At 25.8% G+C, this 17,864-nt stretch overlaps 6 protein-coding genes across 18 annotated transcripts in view; 2 read left to right on the top strand and 4 right to left on the bottom strand.

The window, feature by feature from the left end:
* Positions 1-936: 936 nt before the first annotated feature.
* Positions 937-6,855, bottom strand: LOC122533468 (syntaxin-6). 6 transcript variants are annotated; one of them, XR_006307718.1, is made up of 8 exons: positions 6,542-6,853; positions 5,600-5,796; positions 5,283-5,377; positions 5,143-5,202; positions 4,200-4,432; positions 4,025-4,119; positions 3,457-3,555; positions 2,019-2,666 (listed from the first exon to the last, which is right to left on the bottom strand). XR_006307718.1 is itself a non-coding variant. In XM_043663207.1 (7 exons), exons 1-7 carry the CDS (start codon positions 6,574-6,576, stop codon positions 1,078-1,080), a joined length of 792 nt encoding a protein of 263 aa, XP_043519142.1. In that variant the 5' UTR covers positions 6,577-6,853; the 3' UTR covers positions 937-1,077. The 6 variants fall into 6 exon arrangements, 4 of the variants coding, with proteins under 4 accessions (XP_043519142.1, XP_043519144.1, XP_043519143.1 ...); XR_006307717.1 differs by having other exon boundaries at positions 3,457-3,527; XM_043663207.1 differs by lacking the exons at positions 2,019-2,666; positions 3,457-3,555 and adding an exon at positions 937-1,154.
* Positions 6,856-7,468: 613 nt separating this feature from the next.
* The window catches only part of LOC122533475 (uncharacterized protein C1orf112-like), a 26,539-nt gene continuing 16,143 nt past the window's right edge, over positions 7,469-17,864 (top strand). For both annotated transcript variants that reach the window (XM_043663223.1, XM_043663221.1), the window contains exon 1: positions 7,469-7,624. The gene's annotated coding sequence lies outside the window, so the exon portion shown is untranslated. The remainder of the gene's footprint in view (positions 7,625-17,864) is intronic.
* LOC122533479 (gamma-soluble NSF attachment protein-like) lies at positions 7,735-10,262 on the bottom strand. Its single transcript, XM_043663231.1, has 8 exons — positions 10,020-10,262; positions 9,786-9,853; positions 9,630-9,714; positions 9,499-9,516; positions 9,215-9,422; positions 8,888-9,136; positions 8,559-8,801; positions 7,735-8,464 (listed from the first exon to the last, which is right to left on the bottom strand). The coding sequence occupies exons 1-8, from the start codon at positions 10,067-10,069 to the stop codon at positions 8,330-8,332; spliced, it is 1,056 nt and encodes a 351-aa protein (XP_043519166.1). The 5' UTR covers positions 10,070-10,262; the 3' UTR covers positions 7,735-8,329.
* Positions 10,815-11,889, top strand: LOC122533482 (DNA polymerase epsilon subunit 3). 5 transcript variants are annotated; one of them, XM_043663239.1, is made up of 2 exons: positions 10,815-10,912; positions 11,349-11,889. In XM_043663239.1, the coding sequence occupies exon 2, from the start codon at positions 11,365-11,367 to the stop codon at positions 11,752-11,754; it is 390 nt and encodes a 129-aa protein (XP_043519174.1). In that variant the 5' UTR covers positions 10,815-10,912; positions 11,349-11,364; the 3' UTR covers positions 11,755-11,889. The 5 variants fall into 5 exon arrangements, with proteins under 5 accessions (XP_043519174.1, XP_043519173.1, XP_043519171.1 ...); XM_043663238.1 differs by having other exon boundaries at positions 10,837-11,179; XM_043663236.1 differs by having other exon boundaries at positions 10,837-11,179; positions 11,305-11,889.
* On the bottom strand, positions 12,511-16,393 carry LOC122533477 (E3 ubiquitin-protein ligase LRSAM1-like). Of its 3 annotated transcripts, none has more exons than XM_043663225.1 (13): positions 16,140-16,393; positions 15,586-15,828; positions 15,083-15,493; positions 14,938-15,006; positions 14,646-14,747; positions 14,440-14,548; positions 14,191-14,352; positions 14,004-14,103; positions 13,692-13,935; positions 13,487-13,612; positions 13,197-13,391; positions 12,912-13,115; positions 12,511-12,830 (listed from the first exon to the last, which is right to left on the bottom strand). In XM_043663225.1, the coding sequence occupies exons 1-13, from the start codon at positions 16,209-16,211 to the stop codon at positions 12,705-12,707; spliced, it is 2,163 nt and encodes a 720-aa protein (XP_043519160.1). In that variant the 5' UTR covers positions 16,212-16,393; the 3' UTR covers positions 12,511-12,704. The 3 variants fall into 3 exon arrangements, with proteins under 3 accessions (XP_043519160.1, XP_043519161.1, XP_043519162.1); XM_043663226.1 differs by having other exon boundaries at positions 14,977-15,006; positions 16,140-16,392; XM_043663227.1 differs by lacking the exon at positions 14,938-15,006 and having other exon boundaries at positions 16,140-16,392.
* LOC122533474 (myb-like protein X) overlaps positions 16,786-17,864 on the bottom strand; it is an 8,508-nt gene continuing 7,429 nt past the window's right edge. Inside the window, exons 7-9 of the mRNA XM_043663220.1 lie at positions 17,685-17,808; positions 17,446-17,606; positions 16,786-17,335 (exon numbers count right to left, since the gene is read on the bottom strand). Of these exons, the coding sequence (XP_043519155.1) occupies positions 17,272-17,335; positions 17,446-17,606; positions 17,685-17,808 (349 nt within the window). The 3' untranslated portion in view covers positions 16,786-17,271. The remainder of the gene's footprint in view (positions 17,336-17,445; positions 17,607-17,684; positions 17,809-17,864) is intronic.

The following is a 17,864-nucleotide window of genomic DNA, read 5'->3' as shown; positions in this document are numbered from 1 at the left end:
TTTCATAGCGCTAGAAGTGCCTTATATTCACTGAAAAAAAAAGATTTTAAAAAATAAGAATCGCATAAACATATGTTCGAAATAATAACTGGAAAATTAATTATATATCTAAATCCAAAATATATATTGTATATTATAAGAATTACGAAGTATATTTTGATCATCAACTTATGGTAAAATTAAATACTTTACGAGCAGGATGATATCTGTATATTTACACTTAAATTTTATTTAACATTTCATTTATAATGTGATCTTGCATTTTTTTCTTGATTAATGTTATATATACAAGCGACTAAAGTAATGGTCATACCAAAGATTTTATATAGTAGACATGTCTTCCTATCATTACCAGGCCACTTGCATTATTCAATTTATTCAACATTTTTGTAATACAACTTATTTGTACGTATGTACAAACATGTATATAGTATCTATATACAATCATTTTATTGTAATTGCCATATTTTTAAGCCTCCTTTTAAGTTCGAAGAAAGCTTCAAAAGTTTCTTCGAAAGAAGACAATTATTTTAATTTTTAATGTGCAAAATTGAATGTAGTACATTGTATATCTTATTTATGGAATGTCAAAGACCAGAGAAACATTTTTAGAATCGAAAGGAGAACAGAAATTCAAATGTATTTTACAATATGTATCATCATATAACATTTTTATATGTAATGTAACATTTTTATAAAAATATTGATACATATCTAATATGAATAAAAAATAAACAATCGTCGGAGAATATCTGATGTCATGTATTAATATATCATCTACCAAAACCTAAAAAATAAGATAAAAAAGATACTTACGTTTGTGAAACATCGTGAAATATCGAAATCGATATAATGTACGTATATAAAATATATGAATATTTTAATTTAACTATTACCTGCATTTGGGAAAGGGAATTCATAAAGACCCTATCAAAAATAATAACTGTAAATATTTATTATAATAGATAATAGAATATCGCTATTAATAATTCATTATTAAACAGAATGTAACGCATTCGACTAAATGCTATGAAGAAGAACCAATAAATTCTTAAGAAAACTAAGAAATTAAATGATTCACTTAATTATAAATAAAATTATTAGAAACACCAATATAGCAGTCAACACTCCAATGGCTACCCATTGTCTCCGATCTAAAACAAACGGAAAGTAACATCACATGCGTCACTTATAAAAAAAGTAGTCAGAATCAAAAGATTTTATCATCATTCATTGAATGACGGTAAAATTAAATGAGTCATATATGGCATATTATATAAGAAAAATTAATAATTGTGTATTTGGCCCTTCTTCAGACAGTAAATATTATGTATTATTTTCAACATGCACTCTTTAACAAGCATTTCATAATAGTACTAATTTTTTATATTGGTACCCTGCACTCAAATACTAAGTTTGGTAAGCATCAAGGTATTAAGAAAACAATATATATTATAGGATATAAGAAAAAGATTTAATTTTTTATACATTTTAAAAGATATTTGTCATATTCATTACATGCTTTAATAATATTGAGAGTGCAAAGAATCAATATCGTAAACTAATTTAGCAATTTAAATAATTTCTAAAGCTACATTTTGAATTTATCTTGTTTATATATGACAAGCAGTAATTGTAACAATTATTAAATTACAAAAGCACCAAAATAATTCTTATATTCATCTTTTAGAAATTTCACAAACATATGAATCAAAATTATTGTCGCATAAACGTATAAAAGCAAAAATTAGAAAAGAATGACATATCAATAACACTTACATTTATAAACATATTTTAAGTGAAAAGAATCATATTCCATGATTGAGAGATTTTATATTGATTCTATAAATATTGCAGAAACTAGATGTTACTGAAAATTTCTTTCAATAAAAATTATTCATTACTATCTCTCAAGCACAGAATTCAATTTATAACAAATTCTTTATATAATACTGTTGTAATTATTGCTTGAATGGATAGGAGTTTGTGGTACTTTGCAGTAACTTGTACAGTATAAATAAAGTCTTAAATTTTATTTATCAATATGTCTTCACAATTGGTCATTTATGTGAAATAATAAAGTATAATTGTTTCTTTTAGTTTTTAAATACAAACTAGAATAAACAATTTCTCTTTTATATATGAACTCACAACATTATATTATCAACACTGTTCTAACAATGAATAAACGATTTAGTTTCTAATTTTTAACTCATTTTATTACTTGTTTTCTTAAAATGGAGAAGAACTTCAGATTATCTACAGTCACTAAATTTCATAGTACTTATGAACGATTTCATTCGCATTGAGAAACGATTAACAATCACCATACGTACAAATAATTGTTTTTACATTTTTTCTTCTTTCCCTTCAACATTTCTCTTTTAAACTTTATATTTTCATTTACATTTGTTACACACTGACTGGTATTTTCACAATATCATATGAATATTACTGGATTCTAAACTATTTTCGTCTATGCTTTAATCAATATATTAATATCACATGTTGTATACATTGGAAGTAGAAGTATCAGAAGTTTTAAAACATATTGGAAATATTTCTCTAATAGTATATCTATAGTGTATCTGTCTATAAATCTATGACGTTAAAATTTTTTCAGGCACAAATTACTTGTGCTACTTTTTTTTACTTTGATACACGCCCTGAAATATTTGGCAATATCTTAAAATTCGTCTAATTATTTAGTGTTCTTTTAAATTTCTATATATTGAAATATTTATATACAATTCATTGATTTATTTATAATTTTTTGATATAACTTTTTTTAAATGTTATTGAATTTCATGCTACTGTTTAGTGTCTATTGCACTATGTAAATAATAATTACTTGAACTGTACTGTTTTAAAATATTATAACTATTATTTTGAAATTGCAACTGGTCCATTTTAATACTACATTTTTAGCAATTACTAAATTTAAATATACACAACTCTTTTATAGTTTATAAATGTTCTAAATATTTTATATACATAGATTTTCAACAATTGTTTATATTAAAAAATTAATTTTCTTTGTTTTTATTTATTTCTGTTACAATAAGAATAAAAGTAAATATAACATTTAAAAAATACTAAATTTGAATATATCATATAGAAAAAGCATAAAAATCATGAAAAGATGAGTATTAAAATATAAATTTTAAATTTTTATAAAAAGTAAAAAAATTAACAAAATAATAGAAAAACATTTTATAGTTTGGGTAGTGATTGTTACTAAGTGTCAATCAATTTTTACTTTTATTTTAGGTTTATAAAGTGTTTTAATTTCTTATTAATACTTTGCTAAAACTTTAATTATTTGAGAAATAATAAATAATTTGCTTTGTTACAGACAATTTTATTTATGAATAATAAAATTAAAGAATATGAAATAAACATTTCACTTTATAATGTATGAATCAACAATGAAAAAATAAATTTATTTTCACTTACTGTTTATTGATTTCTTGCTTTAAAGTAACTTCGATTTAATGAGACTTCTACTCTCCACTAAATAACTTTTTCTGAATAATCATATATCACTTTATAATCCTACATATATTTAATAAGAATTAAATGATTAAAAATAGGTGCAATAGTGCTAGATATCAGTTTAAATTAATGGAAAGAGTGTATAGGAAATGACTTATTCATGGATAATCGCAATATGCAATGTTATTGTAAAGACAAAATAGATTATTAGATTCATTACACAATTCCATAATTTTTCAGTAAATGTTAAAAATGAATTTTGTATTATATAAAAACTATGTATCAATAAAGCCAAATTAATGTTTTAAATAAATTTGAACAAAAAGAAGATTAAGCAAAGAAATACAGTTTATAATATTACTGAATAATTATGGTAAAATTATAGTAAAAATATTAATTTAATCTCCAGAACATAAGAAACAATTAGTTATTGTATTTGATAAGGATGATAGAGAAGAAGGTTTAGAGGCAAGATCAGAAACACTAGATGTTGCAGTAGTAGGAGCAGGAATGTAATTATTATAATTACCATTACTCATATGAAGAACTTTGGCCATTTTTTTCATTGTTGCATCGAGTTTAGAATCCGTCACCTCTAACTCATTACCAAATTCATCTAGCATACTGAAATGATTAAAACTATCTTTATCTGAACAGTAATTTTATTAACAACAACAAATTAATAGTACTAATTAAAAACTCACACTGCTTGTTCATCTAATTCAGTATTAATTTGTCTGGATACTGTTTTAAGCGTTCCAATGCTTTCACCTATCATATCTAGTTGTTCATCTTGTTGCCTCATCATATCATTTTGTTGTTGTAACGTGTCACTTAAAAACTGTCTATTTGGACTATCAATTTCATTTTCCAATTTACTGTACTTTGTTGTGCCATGATTGACAGGAACTCGCGCGGGACTGTTATCTAAAAGTGGCTGTGACAAATAAAAAATTATAAATATACAAATTGTTAAATCAAAAGAATAATACATAAATATAATCATACATATGTATTTATTGATATAACTTAAAAAAGATGTAAATTATTGTAAATGTTTGATGTATCATTTGATAAATACACTATTTAAATTATTACATTGTAAAAATTGTCTTATTTTATGAATTACGGTAATAATATTAAATACTGATTTACCGTATAAACCATTTTCACATTTCTGTAATTAGTAGTATTTTATTTGTAAATCCATAAGAAATCGTTAAGAGAAACAAACAAGTAAATTTAATAATCACTATCAATATTATCGACAAAATTTGACAGTTCCACATAGGTGTCGCAATGTGTACGATAGTAATTTGCGAGCGAAATTTGAACATATAGAAGACAGTACATTTATATCATTCCTTATTTTCAGTTTCATTTATAAATTTAAACATATTACAACTAACTATGCTACAAAACGTAAATATAAAAGAGAAAATATGAATTAGTTTTATTTAAATATTTAAATAATAAACATAATTATAATTAAGTAACTCTATACACATTAAGCAACATAAAATAATCACATTATGTCTTATATTTTTTGTGATATTTTTCGTCATCGCTTTTATTGATACTTCTATTGAATGTTTCTGAAAATCACAACAACCAATTATGGAAATTAATAAAGTAAATTCAACAAACCTGCCGTGCTGTATTATCCCGATCCCGACCTCTACTCAAATTCATTTTATCCTTCATGATCTGGAACAAATTAGTAAGATCAATAAGATCGATGAATATATTTTTTTTTTAAAGATGTGAAATTAAACTAGCAATATTACTTTAACTTCTTCTCGCGTTTGTTCAATAAAACTTCGTTGAACCGTCAGCTCCTTATTATCTATTTTAAACTTTGTCGGATTTTTTTCTACGATACGTACATATATATATATATATACGGTATATTAAGGGAAATTCATAATACTGATATAAGAATGTAAAATTTAAGAAAGAACATTTCTTACATTAATTATATATAAATTTTAATGAATGCACAACGATTGTATAAATCAAATATATATGTTATCTATTCATACATTGTTTCAGTATTAAAATGTCATATATTTCGAAAGTTATGGATATATATAAAAAAGGATATAGATCGTATCCTCTAGATCATCAAGATCCCATTCGATTGAGCGTAAGGCTTTCCGCAATTCGGTAGTAGTCCACTCTAATTCGTCACGTGAAATTGGGATTCCCCCACTCACGGTAGAACTCGTGACAACAACATCCTGCAATTCCGTCCAGCGTCCGTATAAACCGCGGTTCTTATTTAAGGCCTTACAAACTTCGCTATAAAACAAACGATAGATATTATTTGTATAATAAATTACAAGATTAACGAATGAAATAATTAAATATACTACATACATAAAGAAATTAGGTAAAATAATATATAATTGATCATGCTAAAATTGTCACTTCACTTTCTTTTTATTCATTTTATACACGTACCAATATATTAGAATGAGTAATGACGATTCAAATATTTTTTAATAAAAATAGTAAGGAATGCGAAGAAATGTCTATTAATACATTTCGTGAAATTTTATGATTTCTATAAACTTTCCTACACGATATGAACAAAAACAATGATTTTCATCTAAAACATTAAGAAAAAAATTCAACGTTATTTTTGATAAAAATAACGAGCCTTGAAAATATTCAGCGAGCAAAATAATATATAAAAATTAAGATTACAAGAGAGATATTTGTAATGTGTGTGTATTAGGATAAAAAACAGAATAAACGGATTATCGTGAAATATTTGTCAGCAAGAATTGCAACGACTAGAAATCACTCAGAAACATCAAAAGTAATGTTTCTTTGTAATTTAGCTTAGCGACTATTCTTAAAGGGTTGACGTATATATGTATATAACATCAATGTCACAAAAGGGACAACAAAAATTCGAAAACTTGACAATTGTACCAGTCTCACGGAACTCGTATCGATTTGTTATTGATAATTCTAAACATTAAAAGAAACAATTTATTTATAATGATTTCGTGTAACAGGAGGTAATTTTTTTACTTACTCCTTGACGACAAAGAACGGATTCTCCAGCGTCATTCCTCCTTTTAATTTAAAGAGGTGGCCTTTCTCGCCGCCTCACGGCACCCACAGGAATACGTATGCGCGATTTGCCGATCATCGGTAGAAATTCCAAACGATCTTTACAGAATTACCGGTACTCGGATGAACGATGACAATAATCAAAATTGACACTTGCTCGCGCTTCACTGTTATGATACCACGACGTCGTCGTGTATTGTGACGTCTGCTTTCAGTCTTCCTGCAGACGACTATTTATTCGATTTTAACGTTCGTGCGCAAACACGCCTCTCTAACAGCCACTGTAATATTGATTTCGTGATGAAATTCCTAAAGTGTAGTTCACAGTCACTTGATGTAAGACTGACTAATAATCGAAATAACGATAAAATATGGATAATAAATATTAAAGTTTAATATTTGATTGCATTATAAATTAAACTTTGTAATAATGCACGAGGCCTGTAATGTTTCTTATTGTTTTTTTAAAAACGTTTCGTTATATGGCAATACTTGCTCATCTATATTCGCAGATTAAAACTTGCGCAGAATTATTTCGCGCCAATTTTTTGAAAACATTGTATCGTATAATATAAACTTAACATTTGTTATTATACTCGAATCTAAGTTTACCTTAAACATGATATGAAAATTGCTATAACTTACCATTTGTAATAATAAATTATGCAAGTTCTAGTTTTTAATTAGTTATATGAATAATAAGTTCAAAAAATTGTACGTGCTGCATTTTTAAAGTAATTTAAATTAGTGAAACAAATAAGAACGGTCCGATTTAGTTAATAATATAAATAATTTTTTCTATATATTTATATACAAAACATGTCTAGATAAACGTGTATATGTAAATTTTTGATTATCCTATATAATTTACGTTTTTAAGTTGGGTTGATTGCGTTGTTGACACATTTCGCGGCAATCTTTTAAAACCCGGTAAGTGAAAGTTTTGTATTTAAAATTTTGTGCATAAGTGAAAAGTATTGTGTTAAAATTTTATTTCCTGAAGATATGTCATCGAGGAAAATAGCGTTTTGAGAAAACAAAATCTGTGAGTGGAAAAATTTTATATTACATTTATATAAATTTCGACTTATTCATAACCTCTTTTTTTTCAACTTGTATACATACATTGAAAGAATCTATACGTATCTAAGCATTTTCAATAACAATTTAATTTATTTATATATATTTTTACACTTTGTAAGCATAAAATTAGATTATTAAAATATATTTGTTTTACTTTTACTGACATGAAACTTGCTACCATATTTCACTGAATGCTAAAAAATATAATGTTTACAAAGCAGATATCAATATCAGTGGATATTTTTTAAAGGTTATATTCGTTAATATCATTCTACTAAACATAAATGCATATATATATTACATACTTAGTGTTCTTATAGAATTTTTTATAGTATGTATAAGGAACTATATTTAAAATATTGTATGCAGCTGTTATTGTATGTTGTTTTAAATAATTAAAATTCCAAGCAGAATTACATTTCTGGAATTGTGTTTAAGAATATTCTTGGAAATTTTTTTACCAAATATAACTGTGCAGTAAATAATTTAATAAGATTTAAGGTTTATGTATATACATATATGTATGTATATATGTACGTGTATGCCTGTTTTTATAGGCATTAAATATATATATATATATCTGAGTTAACACAATATACAATAGTACCTTTTACAAAATAAAGTCAGTTTAAACTTCAAGATATAAATAGTTAATAATAATATGCAATCAACATAGTCCGCCTTCATAGTCTTCTTCTTCGTTTTCTGCATTTTTCGAAGATGCTGCTTGTGCCTCTTCTTTCTCAACAGTATCTGTGGGCGATGTTTCAGTAGTATCTTCAGGTTCTTTAATACTCATGTTCTGAAAAGTAATGTAAATTGAAAGAAAATTGTTATGAATTCTTTTTTACATGTGATTTTATCATATAACATAAATCAAAAAATTGATTGCTTACTTGAACTTGACTTGTAGTTTCCTCCATTAATTTTGTAGCATTAGGAGATGTATATGATTCTGCTGCATTTGCTCTTACTCCTGGAGGTGGTATTGCATATTCTTGCTGTGGCAAAGGTAAACCTCTAGCAAGTTTAGCATACTCAACATCCATGTGTTTAATGAAAGGATTATTTAATGCTGCTCTTGCAGCTTCTGCATCTTCATTATCATATGCTTGTAATAACATCTCTAATGTATTAATCTGAAGATAAATAAGAATAATAAAGAATAATAAATGTAATGTATTTAATTTCAAAGTTTCAAATTTCTAAGAAGTATAGTTCAGACCTCAGGAGCTTCACAATAATTTCCCCATTCTTTGAAAGCTTTCTCAGCTGCTACTTGATCACCTCGAGCTAACTGCACTAACACTAATGCTACGGTCAATCTACCAATAGAAGGTGTATGATCTGTCTGTTGATGCATTCCAATTTCTCTGCGAATTGCATCTGCTGCTTCATCATACATTTGTAATTTTACTAATAATCTTGCTACTTTGCTCATATATTCTGCTGCCTGACGTGGACTATCTTCACCCTTCATTAAAATAAATTAAAAAGTATATATGTGATTTTCAATTACATTGTTATTAATTAGAAAAAAAGTTAATCTGACCATAACAATGTTAGCTGCACGTTTAAACAATTCTAGTGCATCTTGTGGTTGACTAGCTTCTATCATTTTGCCTGCTTTATCAAGCACAGTTGCACCTGATTCAGGTGACCCATGCATTTGATACAGAGAACAAGCACTATGTGCTAGTTTTGGTACTTCTGCAAGATTTCCCATCTCCTTACAAATTAATACAGCCTGTTCAATACTCCTGCAATTGTACATATTATAATTAATGATAACATTGTTTATAAAATATAATATTAATAATAATTTAAAGAACTTACTTTGCAGCATGAAACCATCTTTTACGTAATAAAATATGTATTAAAGAATAAATATACTTTTTATAGAAAGGGAACTTAAAGTCGTAATACATATAAATATATAAAAATTATGTCTATTTAAAAAAGGATACGATCTGTTTTCTTTATAACAATCAGCAGCTTTCATTAAGCAATCTTTACATTGTTGATAAGATTTTGCTATTCTAAAGCAAGTTGCTAAAATAAGTAGCAGAAAGTATTATTAATTCTCTATGATATTATTATGTCAATTATTGCATATATTTTACCTGCACTTGTATATTCATCGGCCGCAACTTCGAAATCAGGTCTCCATTTTAATAGTGATGTTTTTAAGCTATAACATAGATTTACTTTATTTGAATAGACGGATCAATAAAAATGAAATTATTTTTACGCTATGAAGAAATACGTATTATTGACTTCATATAAAAAAATTGACGAAAGTCAGATTAATTATTGACACAATTACTCGTGATTTGTCATTTCTGCATTGACACTACCTTTTCTCAGCTTGTCGTATATGAGCATTTCCTTCTTCGATTTTTGACATTTTCTTCCGAATGGTGTCTTGCTTTGATTTTCGTTATGTTTGCTAATTGCAATGATGAAGTTGTCAGTTTCGAAATTAGTTTTGGTATCGAATGATTCTTGTCAAACCACTGTAAAGACGACAGATTTGTTCTATACGAACTAAATGTTGTGTTAGACTAGTTTGTCAATGTATATGTCGTTCTACGATTGTATGCGAAAAAGTTTGGAGAGTTCGTATCATTTTCATGTCACTCCCAACTTTATCGATACTATACATTATGGCGAGGACATTAACGTTATTTGAAATATCTGTTTATAAATATTTATATATTATAAATATAAATGATATTAATTCATTAGTTTATTATAAGATGAAATTATTTTTTTATTGTTGAAACATATTTTAATAAAAGTAACATTAAGTATAAAGCAAACAGACATAATATATAATCTTTTTCTATTATTTCATTATATTACTAAAGGAAACAAAATATTAAATACTAAAATATAAAAAAATCAACTAATAAGTAAGCAAAAAATTAAATTTTATTAATTTTATGAAATATATTAAACATACAGTGCAATTTATAGCACTTATTTGTATTCGAAAGAATTGATAGGAAATAGATATATGTTTTATTAATATTAATATGTTTTGCATATAATGTAGTGTTTTAAGTAGTGTGCCAAATATTAACAAGGTTTATTTATTTAATTAACAACACATGTGGTTGAAGATATACTAGATTTTGCGCTTTTTATTTTGTGTGGATGGTAGTATGAGTAAAGGATCTAGATGTGATGTACTATGCGTTACATCACTTGAAAACTCAATTTGTAGTTGCAACGCTTGAAATTAGAAGTATGATTGTAAACATTATTTGTTCGAATTTAATAGCACAAATGCTGCAAAATTTCACATACCTGTGACATTTTATTGTTTCTTTTCTATGTGAATTATTACACGTGCATTATATTTTCAATTTCTGTTGAATATATATGCAGTTGAACATATTGGCGGGAAATAAGAAGAAATTGCATACCAAAATTTTTATTTTACGATTTTAGTATAAATTGATTATTAAATAGCTAGGACGTAACAAAATTTTTAGAACAAAATTTTTAGAAGGTAATTTAATTCGTAATTCTTACTGCATTTGGTTTATATTCTTCGTTTATCAACTGCATCATAACCTTATAATGTATACATGTAATTGTTTACAATGTAGTTTCTTGTAAGTAATTAAGTGTTTCATTTTTTATAGCATTTTACAATCTTAAATATTGTGTCTCTGTAGAATAAAAGTAAATCAGATGGCAGAAAGACTCGAAGATCTTAATTTGCCAAATGCAGTTGTAACAAGAATTATAAAAGAAGCATTACCAGAAGGAGTTACAATTGCCAAAGATGCTAGAACTGCAGTAGCAAAAGCATCTTCAATTTTTATATTGTATTTAACATCATCTGCAAATATAATAGCTAAGAAAGGGAATCGTAAAACAATAAGTGGTCAAGATGTTATTCAAGCAATGAATGATATTGACTTTGACCAGTTTGTTGATCCACTACAGGAATCATTAGAGAATTTCCGAAAAGCTCAAAAAGAAAAGAAAGATGCAACATCCAAAAAAAAGCAACAGAAAAAGGATGGAGATGATGTAATAGAGGAGGAGGATGGAGGAAGAGAAGTTATGGTTTTTTAATACATATTAAGTATATAAATTATAATGCATAAAAGTAAACATATATTTTACACAACTATTGTATAAGTCTATCAAATTTGTCACATGTCTCTATTTATTATTATAAAATAAAAAGTGAAATATATTAGTATAAAAGAGATTGTAATGTTTTAAATAATTCAAATATTCCTTAGATTTTCTTAAATTCTTCAAAACAAATCTTTTTAAAATTTTTTATTCATTAAGCTTAACAATATTTGCTTAAAGAGTATATATACATTGGTAAAATGTAAATTTTATTAATGAATGCTTTTAAGATACTGCATTTGAAAAGTGAATTTTTATAAAAAAATTTTCTTATATAAACTATCATTTACAAAAGCTTGCTTATTATTTTTATTTTTATTTTTTGCATTATTAACTCTTAACTACCATTATAGATTAAAATTTTAATTTTCACAATACTGTAAGGCTATTGTATTTACAGATATGTCAGTGACCATTTTATATAAAAGTGAATATTTGTAGTCAAGTGTTAATAAATGCAACTCATTCTATTCTTTCATTTTCAAATATTTAAAATATTTTCTTATTTATGTTGTAGATACAATAAAAAAGTTAGATAATTTTAATCTATCTTAAATATTATTATATATCTTGTATCTCTATAAATTATCATTATTGTATTGTTTGTATAACTAAATTTTGTTTCTAATATTTTTTTTTAATAATAATTGTAATTTTTAAAAAAATAATTTACTAAATGGAAGAAATATGTAATTTAAAAAAATTTTATTGGCTAAATTTTATACTTTTATGAAATGTTCTTTTTGTAGATGGAAATATCTAAAGTATATGGATATATATCGTTACATTCTTTTATACAAATTTTGAAATAGTAATTTGTTAACGTACTGTTAACTAATAGACAAATAATATTTAACTGGAATTGTTTACAAAAAATTCATATTTTAAGGCTTTACAATGTGAATTTTATGATCTATCACACTTCTACACATTGGACAATCTGAAGAAATCATATTTGCACAACCTGAACAGCAACAAAGGTGTCCACATGGTAGAAAAATTACTTCACACTATAATAAAAATGAAGTAAATGATTGTATAATTATATTATAAACCAAAAATTTTTCCAATAAGACAAAAATTTTGCTTACTTGTAAATCAAGGCAAATTACACATTCGGCAGTATTGATGCTCTGAGTAGCATTATATTCTTGATAGTTAGAACTTGTACAAGCTTCTTCTGGTGGTGCAGAAGGTGTTATAGGTGTTCCGGATTCATTGAGTTTTAATTCTGCTAAATAATTTTCAGCTGCAAGTTTTATAGCAGTGCGATCATTTTCACAATGTATTCCAATCTAGAATATCAAAACATAAACTATTGTAACTTATAAATTGAATGATAGTGGATAGTAAAAATGAATTGACACTTCACATACAGTTTTTAATTGTTCATCACTAAGGTCTGGAAGTAATGATGGCAAGGAAGCTAGAAATGGCAAACAGTGTAATGCGCCCGCTATTGCAACATGTCGCACTAATGTTGGCTCTAACATTTCCAATAAACCTTGAGGACGTGTTTCCATTAAAGATTGATATTGCATTAACCAAAATTGACTTTGTTTTCTAGAGTTCTTAAAAAATGAAATAATAATTTTATAAAAATTATCTCAAAAAAAAAAAAAAAAAAAAAAAAAAAAAACAGAAAAATATATAAACTCATACTTACATTAATACAACGTTGTTGTTCTATCGTATTAATTGTTTCTAGAAGTTGATCTCTTCTGTTTTTCTGTTGTTCTAACAAGTTCATTAGAATAGCACTCAAGGCTACTCTTTTTTCAGCTATTTCATTCTATTTAGTAAAATAGTAAAATGTATCTTCATAATATAGAAATGTATATATGAAAAATTTAATAGTTATGGATACATACAAGTTGCTGGTTAATTTCTAATTTTCTCCTTTCTAGTTCAATGTTCGTAAGTGCAGCTAATTGCGATTGTACCAAATTGACTTGTTGCACAATACTCCAACAACGTGCATCACTACGTTCTAGTAATGCTGCAACAGCAGCCTTCTGCAAAACTTCATCTTGTTTTAATGTGTCAATTAAATCCTGTCTTTTCTCTTCTTGATTTTGCATTATTTGTGCTAAATGATCGTTATTCCTTACTTCTCTGAAATATTTGCTAGATATTAGACATTTTTATAGCTTTATGTAAAATATTATTAGTATGTTACTAACAGTGTGAGCAAAGACTGCGCAGTATAATCTCTATACTTGCTATGTTCTTCAAACTTTCTAGTTTTATGAAGTTCTTCTTCAAGTAATTTCTCCATTGAAACTATTAAAATAGTATACATAAATACATAAATATGATATTATAAATACATAATGAAATATATACATTATTTTAAATATTAATACTCACAAAGAGTATCCTTTGTACGAAACATAAATTGTTCTGTGTGACAAGAAGATAATAATTGCATTTCTTCTTGTTTTTCTTGTTCTAATAATTCAGCCTGAGTTTGTCTTTCTTCTTCACTATTTCTTAAAAATTCTTTGATAACATTATCTGCTTCTTTTTCAGCTAAAAAAAATTTCGAGGAAAACATTTTTTTCAATTTTATTAAGAGATATTTCTTTTTATTATAGTAGAGAAATATTTCAATTATACCATTGTAAATGTAGGAAAGTAAGCGTGCTCTGTTAGAATCTTTTTCTTGTTGTACTTTTTGTAATTCATGTTGTAATTGAGTTTGCTGTAGAGCAAGATCTTCCAAAAGCTAGAAATGAAGATATTTTAAAGTAATTATAATAAGTTTAATTTTATGTGGAAATGAAAAATATTAATTGTAAATAAATAGTTCTAGTTTTAGATACCTTTTTCTTATGTTTTTTTAACATTAATTGCATCTCCATCTCATATTCTTGTTGTTGCTTGATATGCTTTTCTACTTCCAATAATGCATTTTGGCGATGTTCCTAAAATATAATTAATCTTTAAATTCTAAATAATTTTCTTTATTTAATAAAATATTACAGAAATATAGCTATTTCAAAATAACACAAGCAAATAAATATGTAAATTAATTTTTAAACACCTAATAAGTATTATTTATATTTTATAAATAAAAATCTCACAATAAACAATAGTAAATATGCAGTGAAATACATTTGAAAGCATGCTAAAATAAAAGAAGCGTCCACATGCCTTCATTTTTTCTAGCTTCTGTAATGCAGCCTAAAAATAAAAATCAAAACATTTAAAATTTACTGTGAATGCAACATCAAAATTTTGATCCTATAATATATGATACCTGTACATCATTATTTTTATTCTGATATATTCCTTGTATATCTTCAAAACTTATATTTCTTGATAAGTCTGTTTTAGAATCAGGCTCTTTTGGTAAATATTTAATACCAATTTCATTTGCTAAAAATGCTATAATTACTATTGTGCCTCCATTTAAAATATCTTGAGGTGGATATAACAAGTTTAACCCATCAATGTTTAATTCTGTTAATTGTTGTGCATAACCCAAAGATTTTGGAAGTTTATGAAGTTTATTATAACTAATATCTAATATAGCAAGATGCTTTAAATTTCCCATTGCCTCTGGCAACTGTTTCAATTTATTTTTTGCAACATTTAATATGTTTAATTTACTTAAATTTACTATTTCATTTGGCAGTTTTCGTATATTGTTGTCTTGTAAATAAAGTTCCTAAAATATATTCAATTAAAACATGATTTAAAACTTCAGACATATTTAATTTATATTACTTCAATAATAAATTTAATACTAGAATAACATACCTTGAGAGAAGCAAGACACATTATGTCTGATGGTAAATGAGTAAATTCGTTTCCATGAATATCTAATATAGCAAGTAATGATAAATCGCTTAAGGCACCTCCAGCCGAAAGTGAAGTTAACTTGTTATTATACATCAGTAGCACCCTCTTTCTAAATACCTTACATAATGAATAGATACCAGAGGGTACATGTTTTAAAGCACATTCAGACACATCAAATATTGGTTCTGGATTTTCTCTAGCCTACGATAAAGAATAGTTATGTGTATTACATATACTTAAACAACAATATGATATAATTAATATCAATACTTTGTTTTTATTATTAAAAGAACTTAAATATTTTTCTATTAATGAAATAATTAAGTCAATATCAAATGAACAAAAATAATATCAAATATCTAAAGTATGTAAATATCAAATATCTATCAAACATAGAATATTATATGAAAATTGTTTTATATAAAACAAAAAGTATAAAGCTAAAAAATCAAGTTATACATTTATTACATAAGGCTATGAAATGATTAACCTCCATTCATTAAGAGACATACCAGGTATAACTTGTGTTCTAGTCGTGCTTTGTAATCGACGTTAACCTTGCTCCCATGCGGTAGAGACATCATTAATCGTATATGTCATGACAATAAATGAACATTACGAATGCAGATCATACTGCTCTCGGTTTCCCTTCAACCTCCAACATACGATTTCACATACATAATTTATAAAACGCTAATCAGTGTCTTCTTAATTTGACAGTTAGTTGTGTGAAACGGATAAAACAGTGACGTACCTTAACATTTTAACTTCCCGTAGAAATACGCAACACTTAAAAAAGAATATTTTTTATTAATATCATCATTATTCATATTTTGATTTGTTTGTTTTTATTAAAATGGCTAAAAGATGTGCGGCTTTTATTATTATTGAAAATTAAATCTCGGATATTTATGAATTTTATTTTTTACGTATATTAAATGAAAAATATATTACTCTACCATTTATATATTTTCCTGTATTATATTATGTATTGATCTACATATTTTTATATAAAGAAATAAATCATGATGCGGAGCATTTAAGACAGGAATCTAATAATTAACTTCGTTTTAAATAATTAAGATAATTTAAATATTTTATTGAGCTATACATTTTCATACAAATCATAAATATTGTTCAAAACATTTAATATAGGAGTCTAATAATCAACTTTGTTTTATGTTTATGAACTCTCGCATATTTTAATTCGTAATACAGTAATGTAACATAACAGTAACTTTTTGCTATATTTGCAATTTTTATTCGTTTCATAAATTTCTTCCTTTTAATTTCTGAAACACTTGTGTATTTAATTTAAATATGTTAATAAATATTCTAAAAAATTAGGCAGTTAGTGTATGTACATCTAAAATTCAATAAAACTAATTCAAATATTTTATTCGCTAGAAAAGTAAAGATCTTTCGTAAATACTCCCTATTCAATTCGTATCTAAATTCTAAAAATACAATATTAATACAATACAAGCTCAGATCGCTATTCGATTTTGAACATCTTTGTTTTAACCATGTTACTTTCTTAGACCCATGTTTTTAGATAAAAATAATAAATTACGATTTTCTACAAAAATACCAACAGTATATAAGAAAAGGATCTCCCATCGATTATACTGTTTATTGTAAATTTTATTGTAAATTTTGTGAAACTTCCCTCTGTCTTAATCGATATTCTGTTGGTGTAAGCATACCCCTGAAAAATAATTTTTTCTTTCTCATAAAATTAATTAATTACCTATGCATAATACTTAGGAAAAATAATATAAAAAAACTAATTCGATTATCGTAATTACACATTCAAACCTTAAAACCGTATCAAAAGAGACGCAAACGCCTTTGTCGCACATTTTTTTATAAAGATGCCAACATTCTTTCTCTTTGTTGGTTTGAAAGTGTGGTTCCGTGGATATGGACTGTACATGTTGAAAAGTTTCCTTTGAAGATGGTGTAAATGCAGATTTTATCTGCAATTTTCATAAATTGTTTTTTAATAATTGAAGATAAATCTATTTTTATACAAAGCAATGAAAAATTTGCTTTACATTCGCAGGAGAATTATTTATGGGTGTTTTAGTTTGTTGGGCGGGAACCTCCATTTTCTGTGAGATCGTCCTCGGCGAGTCCTGCATTTTTATTTTCAGGGATGTCGTTTGTTTGTCCATTCCGCTATTAATTTATTTTAAAAAATTGAATAATAAATTTACGTTTTCTTAAAAAGATGC

The sequence above is a fragment of the Frieseomelitta varia genome, unplaced genomic scaffold, assembly GCF_011392965.1.
Source record: "Frieseomelitta varia isolate USP_RPSP 00005682 unplaced genomic scaffold, Fvar_1.2 scaffold_531, whole genome shotgun sequence".
In the NCBI taxonomy this organism is placed as follows: domain Eukaryota; kingdom Metazoa; phylum Arthropoda; class Insecta; order Hymenoptera; family Apidae; genus Frieseomelitta; species Frieseomelitta varia.
This window is presented reverse-complemented; position numbering and strand designations above follow the sequence as displayed.

Coding starts and splice junctions, on each gene's coding strand:
- LOC122533477 (XM_043663225.1), bottom strand. CDS start 16,211: ATGATGTCTCTACCGCATGGGAGCAAGGTTAACGTCGATTACAAAGCA. Junction 15,494..15,585: donor TGTGTCTTGCTTCTCTCAAG/GTATGTTATTCT, acceptor AATATATTTTAG/GAACTTTATTTACAAGACAA. Junction 14,748..14,937: donor ATTTTAGCATGCTTTCAAAT/GTATTTCACTGC, acceptor ATTATATTTTAG/GAACATCGCCAAAATGCATT.
- LOC122533468 (XM_043663206.1), bottom strand. CDS start 6,576: ATGACGCTGGAGAATCCGTTCTTTGTCGTCAAGGA. Junction 5,203..5,282: donor AAACGCGAGAAGAAGTTAAA/GTAATATTGCTA, acceptor AATTTGTTCCAG/ATCATGAAGGATAAAATGAA. Junction 4,433..5,142: donor GGGATAATACAGCACGGCAG/GTTTGTTGAATT, acceptor TATTTGTCACAG/CCACTTTTAGATAACAGTCC.
- LOC122533482 (XM_043663239.1), top strand. CDS start 11,365: ATGGCAGAAAGACTCGAAGATCTTAATTTGCCAAATGCAGTTGTAACA.
- LOC122533479 (XM_043663231.1), bottom strand. CDS start 10,069: ATGTCAAAAATCGAAGAAGGAAATGCTCATATACGACAAGCTGAGAAA. Junction 9,854..10,019: donor ATACGACAAGCTGAGAAAAG/GTAGTGTCAATG, acceptor TCTATGTTATAG/CTTAAAAACATCACTATTAA. Junction 9,715..9,785: donor CGATGAATATACAAGTGCAG/GTAAAATATATG, acceptor TACTTATTTTAG/CAACTTGCTTTAGAATAGCA.